We start from the raw sequence: 6,151 nt of genomic DNA on the forward strand, positions 1-6,151 counted from the left end.
GAGTTGGTACTTAGTGCTCGCCATGGTTCTGGCTTGCACTCCCCTCAGCATGGTGGCGTGGGTATACCGTTCCCCATAGCGACCCCTAGAGGACGCAGTTTGAAGTTCCCATGAAAGGGAATGTCTCAGGTTACTTATGTAACCATGGTTCCCTGAGTAGGGAACGAGACACTGCATCCTCTAGGTTTCTTGCCATGCTGCGGACGCAAGCTTCAGACGAAGAAGTGAATGATGTGTAGCTCCCAGCGCCTATTTATACTATAGTCTCACCGGTAGTGACGTCATGGCTGTCACCGGCCAACGAGTTGGTGTTTTTTCAATGTATGCTTCAGACACGGGTCACGGCGAGGCGTTCCCCATAGCGACCCCTAGAGGACGTAGTGTCTCATTCCCTACTCAGGGAACCATGGTTACATAAGTAACCTGAGACGTTCTTTTGCACAGCTGATTCTGTGCTAATGTTATGAGAGCGGGTAAACCGAAGACTTGAATGAAGGGCAATCTGGCGAAACCTAAGTTTATTTAATAACAAATAAATCACAATGGATTGTGTATAGTAAGTGGATTATGGTTTCTGCACTGACGACAACTAATTTATTTACTTTGTATCTTCAAGACTTAAATCCTTGTATGCACATCACTGCCTGTACTTGTATTTGGGTGCTTAGTTGCAAAACTTAATTGTAAACTTTTCAGATCATGATTATGATGTTTTAACTGACTGAAGTTATGATTACTGACTTTATATATTTGAATGTGTATTTTTATTCCAGCCCGGGACGATATATTTGATATAATTACGTCATCGCGAATGACGTCATTACGTTAGGGCGTAAAAGAACCGATTAACCGTTTTTTTTAACCGGTTCATTGAAATGAACTGTCCGAAATAACCGGTTCGCGGAAAAGAACCGGACTTCCCATCTCTATTGTACACTACGTGCAATTCACTGTACAGGAAATACTACACTGTGAACAAGCAACCGATCTCAGCCACAGCGTCAATTTATAGTGCAGGGGGCGGGCGCTTCGGCTTCTAGAGAGCGTTTGATTGGTCAGAAGATTTGATGAGAAGATTAAGTACGATGTGACATCAAAAAAATCATTGAGCCGTTTTGGCGGAAGTGACGAACTAAATGCTTTGAATGCGTATATTAGGGATGGGCGTATCGATCCAAAGTATCGATATATCGATACTGACGCGGGTATCGAAATTATCGATACTCAAACAAAAATATTGATACTAAGGTGCGTTTTATTTACCAGTGATTTTGTTTAATCAAAAAAAAAAGTCATACAATAAGCATTGAATTGGACAAATAACATTTTTTAGCGAGTAATTGTGTAGGGGAGAACAATTTTCCTGCCGATACTCAAACAAAAATATTGATACTAAGGTGCGTTTTATTTACCAGTGATTTTAATTTAACAAAAAAAAAAGTCATACAATATGCATTGAATTGGACAAATAACCTTTGTTAGCGAGTAATTGTGTAGGGTAGAACTATTTTCCTGCTCATCTGAACATATGCAAATGTTACAAAACAGAACCAATCCATCAAAGAGAGCGTTCACTCACTTCTGACAGTGCATTCAAACAGGGCTGCGTTTCCCAAAAGTATCATAAGAAAGCATTAAAGCTTTTGGGCAGCCCTGAACAATGCTTATCAGAGAACAGGAGGACAGAGTTATTTCACAATAAACAAAATGAAATTGTAGCCTACATAGTTTGTGCAATTACAGTTATTTAAATTGAACGTTGAAAGATAATATTGATCATGTTCTATTTGGTAATGTTAATAGAAATCAGACACTGTCAGAGTAAAAAGGTTGCATTTTATGCATCTGCATTAAAAATAACCTTGAAACTAACAAGGATAAGAACCCCCCAAAAAAAAAAAAAAAATTATTTGATTTCATGGGGACGTTAAAGAACAAAAGGTTCTGCAAAAAAGTTGACTTTCGGAGGTTGAATAATTTTGAACATGAACGTTTGGAGCCAATTTTATATTTATCATTATTCATCAATGTTACGTTCTCAGAATCACTCAAATGTGCATTTAAAAAAAATCAACTCAAAGACTTGATGAAAGAAATCACTCCTTAACAGAGAAAATGTGTGGCTCTTAAAAGAGCCGTTGGTTTGAGAACAAACTTCACTCGGTTTACTTGGTCTTGGCAGGTTTCTCGGTCTTCTTGGGCAGCAGCACGGCCTGGATGTTGGGCAGCACGCCGCCCTGAGCGATGGTCACGCCGCCAAAAAGCTTGTTCAGCTCCTCGTCGTTGCGCACCGCCAGCTGCAGGTGACGGGGGATGATACGGGACTTCTTGTTGTCCCGAGCGGCGTTTCCAGCCAGCTCCAGGATCTCCGCAGTGAGGTACTCGAGCACAGCGGCCAAATACACCGGAGCACCGGCACCGACGCGCTCGGCATAGTTGCCTTTGCGGAGAAGCCTGTGAACACGACCGACGGGGAACTGCAGTCCAGCTCTGGAGGAGCGAGTCTTGGCTTTAGCGCGGGCTTTTCCTCCGGTTTTGCCTCTTCCACTCATTGTGATAACACCAGTTACAAGACAGTTCAAAATACCAATGACAATTCAGAGAGCTGCGACGTTACTTTTAAAAGAAACCGTGCCAGTCTCCTATTGGTTGGAGTCTGAATACGTTCCAAGCCAATCAGTGAACTTCTCTCCGAACTTCAAACCCCACCCTCTTTCTGCTGCTGACAACCCTCAAGCACAACGTTAACCATGTTTACGAGCTTCTTTATTGTGTGTACCTGTATTTATTTTTCTATGTATTCCTTTATTTTTTACTTATATACATTTTTGACTTTATGTATAACACTTTCAATTACCTTTGTGTATTAAATGTGTTACATAAACCTCCATCGCCTAGTATTTATTTAGTTTTAAGCATAATCATGATTCAAGTTAAATGTCTCACTTGTAGCAGAATATTCACATTCAGGTATCAATCACGTCAAAATGCAACATTACTTTAAACAGAAACAATGCTCTCACGTTGAATTAGTGGGTGGCTCTTAAAAGAGCCGTTTTGATAAAACACGTTAAAAATGACTGTTTATTTCTTCTTGGCTGCTGTCTTTTTAGGTTTGGCTGCTTTGGGTTTCACCGTCTGGAACGAGCTTGAACGAGCCGGAGGCGCCGACTCCTTTGGTCTGGACCAGGGTGCCTTTAGTCACCAGACTCTTGACGGCGATCTTGACGCGGGAGTTGTTCTTCTCCACATCGTAGCCACCGGCAGCGAGCGCTTTCTTCAGGGCGGCGAGGGACACACCGCTCCTCTCCTTAGATGCAGACACAGCATTAACGATGAGCTCGCTGACGCTTGGGCCCGCTGTCTTGCGTTTAGCCGCTGCTTTCTTCTTGGCTGCTTTGGTCACGGCAGCTGCTGGAGCGGGTTCTGCCATGATGTCTCTGATCGGATCTGGACTCGAACACAAACTGACTGATGATCAACAATGAGCCGCTGCTGGGCGGCGCTGCACATTTAACCACAGCATGAGAACCGTGTAGACTCAACTCGCTCTGTTCAGTGGCTGTGTTCCTCTGCGAGTGACCGGTGCTTGTGTTTTCTCCTTTCATATTTTGAATAAAATTGGAGTTGTAAAATATCTTAATGGAGTATAAACAACGTATACAAAGAGTAGAGGTACTGAACTTTATTTACAGACTAAAGATTGCTACAAGTGAACATTTATTTTAACACCGTCAGATCAAACCCACGGCGTGTGCACGGTAACGGACAAGGGTGCGTGTATCTTTCATCTAATTTTGTGTATTAGCAGTGGTAAATATTTGAATGTGTCGTCCGTGTTTTTAACAAGCACTTTGACAATGTCTTTAATGAAAGAAACATCTCTATTTTGTGTATTTGGTGTAATTAAATGTGTTTATGCAGTTTAAGGTTCAAAAACACATTATTTTCCACATACTGTACATTATTTTTTCTCCTCTATGCCCCGCCTTTCTGAAACAGTTGATTTTTACAAAAGCTCATCGGTCTGAATAGCGAGGTGTGCTGTGATTGGCCGAATACCTCAAGCATGTGATGGAAATGTTACACCCCTTGACACACTGTGATGCCCTGTGCGGCCGGAGCGACGAGACAAAAACATTGAAACCCATTATAAACGAGGCATTCCTTGCATCCAGTGGGGATATAATTACGGATTATAATGACTTTTGCATTATAGTTTACGCGTTGCATCGCACCGCGTAAACATAAAACCATTTAACCATGTTTACGAGCTTCTTTATTGTGTGTACCTGTATTTATTTTTCTATATATTCCTTTATTTTTACTTATATACATTTTGACTTTACGTAAAACACTTTCAATTACCTTTGTGTATTAAATGTTACATCAACCTGTCTCACCTATTATTTATTTCATTAGTTTTAAGCATAATAAAGTGATTCAAGATAAATGTCTTACTTCAAGCAGAACATTAATTCTCAATTAAGTCCAAATGCAACATTACGCGACACTGAACAGAAATAATGCTCTCACTTTTAATTAGTGGGTGGCTCTTAAACGAGCCGTTTTGATAAAACACATGTTAAAAATGACTGTTTATTTCTTCTTGGCTGCTGTCTTTTTAGGTTTGGCTGCTTTGGGTTTCACCGTCTGGAACGAGCTTGAACGAGCCGGAGGCGCCGACTCCTTTGGTCTGGACCAGGGTGCCTTTAGTCACCAGACTCTTGACGGCGATCTTGACGCGGGAGTTGTTCTTCTCCACATCGTAGCCACTGGCAGCGAGCGCTTTCTTCAGGGCGGCGAGGGACACACCGCTCCTCTCCTTAGATGCAGACACAGCCTTAACGATGAGCTCGCTGACGCTTGGGCCCGCTGTCTTGCGTTTAGCCGCTGCTTTCTTCTTGGCTGCTTTGGTCACGGCAGCTGCTGGAGCGGTTTCTGCCATGATGTCTCTGATCGGATCTGGACTCGAACACAAACTGACTGATGATCAACAATGAGCCGCTGCTGGGCGGCGCTGCACATTTAACCACAGCATGAGAACCGTGTAGACTCAACTCGCTCTGTTCAGTGGCTGTGTTCCTCTGCGAGTGACCGGTGCTTCTGTTTTCTCCTTTCATATTTTGAATAAAATTGGAGTTGTAAAATATCTTAATGGAGTATAAACAACGTATACAAAGAGTAGAGGTACTGAACTTTATTTACAGACTAAAGATTGCTACAAGTGAACATTTATTTTAACACCGTCAGATCAAACCCACGGCGTGTGCACGGTAACGGACAAGGGTGCGTGTATCTTTCATCTAATTTTGTGTATTAGCAGTGGTAAATATTTGAATGTGTCGTCCGTGTTTTTAACAAGCACTTTGACAATGTCTTTAATGAAAGAAACATCTCTGAGGGAGTTGCGGAGGTTTATATTCAGACGTTGTTTTGGTCAGTTTGAAGCACACGACACATCTGTCTGTCCTTCATATCCGGTCACTGCTGCTTTCCACGTTTCACTGCTTTATTGATACAAAACCCCCGATTAAAGCTCAAACTCAGCACCTGATCGCATTTGTCATTACAGAGGGGTTTTTTTTGTATGAACTGATGAATAAAACGTATTCATTTATCGGTACTGTGTGCAAGCGTTTGTTTCAATATCAAATGGAAGCAGATCATTTCTTTATATCACAGGTCATTCACTGGCTGGAGGGGTAATGGAAATGTATTTTCCATATATACTTTATTGTTATCAAATTAAACAGATTACATGATTAGACATAGGCCTGTCATCGAAAATAGTTTGGAAATATCACGGTGTTGAAATTGCTGCCTCTTTAGGACATTTACAATTTACAGATGTTCAGATTTTGTAGTATTTGTGCCTGATGTGTGTTTGTGTGTGTGTGCGTGTGTGTGTGTGTGTGTGTGTACCTGGTATTTATCACGTTTTTTGAGAAAGTAAAAATTTACAAAAGTTTCCTGTAAGGTGTAGGGTTGGTGTAGGGCAATGGCACATACAGTTTGTACAGTATAAAAACCATTACGCCTATGGAATGTCCCCATAAAACATGGAAACACAACATGCGTGTGTGTGTGTGTGTGTGTGAGCGCGAGTGTGTGTGTGTGTGTGTGTGTGTGTGTGTGTGTGGGTGTGTGT

The 6,151-nt window shown here is 41.7% G+C and overlaps 2 protein-coding genes and 2 pseudogenes across 4 annotated transcripts in view; 1 reads left to right on the top strand and 3 right to left on the bottom strand.

The window, feature by feature from the left end:
- Positions 1-6,151, top strand: part of LOC107569584 (sialoadhesin-like) — a 33,404-nt gene that overhangs the window by 15,438 nt on the left and 11,815 nt on the right. The window lies entirely within an intron of this gene.
- Positions 2,119-2,751, bottom strand: LOC107569598 (histone H2A-like). 3 transcript variants are annotated; one of them, XM_016255714.1, is made up of 2 exons: positions 2,269-2,751; positions 2,119-2,199 (listed from the first exon to the last, which is right to left on the bottom strand). In XM_016255714.1, exons 1-2 carry the CDS (start codon positions 2,550-2,552, stop codon positions 2,166-2,168), a joined length of 318 nt encoding a protein of 105 aa, XP_016111200.1. In that variant the 5' UTR covers positions 2,553-2,751; the 3' UTR covers positions 2,119-2,165. The 3 variants fall into 3 exon arrangements, with proteins under 3 accessions (XP_016111200.1, XP_016111199.1, XP_016111198.1); XM_016255713.1 differs by having other exon boundaries at positions 2,119-2,195; positions 2,265-2,749; XM_016255712.1 differs by having other exon boundaries at positions 2,119-2,596.
- Positions 2,993-3,581, bottom strand: LOC107569599 (histone H1-like; annotated as a pseudogene).
- On the bottom strand, positions 4,537-5,098 carry LOC107569601 (histone H1-like; annotated as a pseudogene).

The sequence above is a fragment of the Sinocyclocheilus grahami genome, unplaced genomic scaffold (assembly GCF_001515645.1).
Source record: "Sinocyclocheilus grahami isolate Dianchi unplaced genomic scaffold, SAMN03320097.WGS_v1.1 scaffold1362.1, whole genome shotgun sequence".
NCBI classification, from domain to species: Eukaryota; Metazoa; Chordata; class Actinopteri; order Cypriniformes; family Cyprinidae; genus Sinocyclocheilus; species Sinocyclocheilus grahami.

What these genes read in the sequence shown, in the direction of transcription:
- LOC107569598 (XM_016255712.1), bottom strand. Translation starts at nt 2,552, where the DNA reads ATGAGTGGAAGAGGCAAAACCGGAGGAAAAGCCCGCGCTAAAGCCAAG.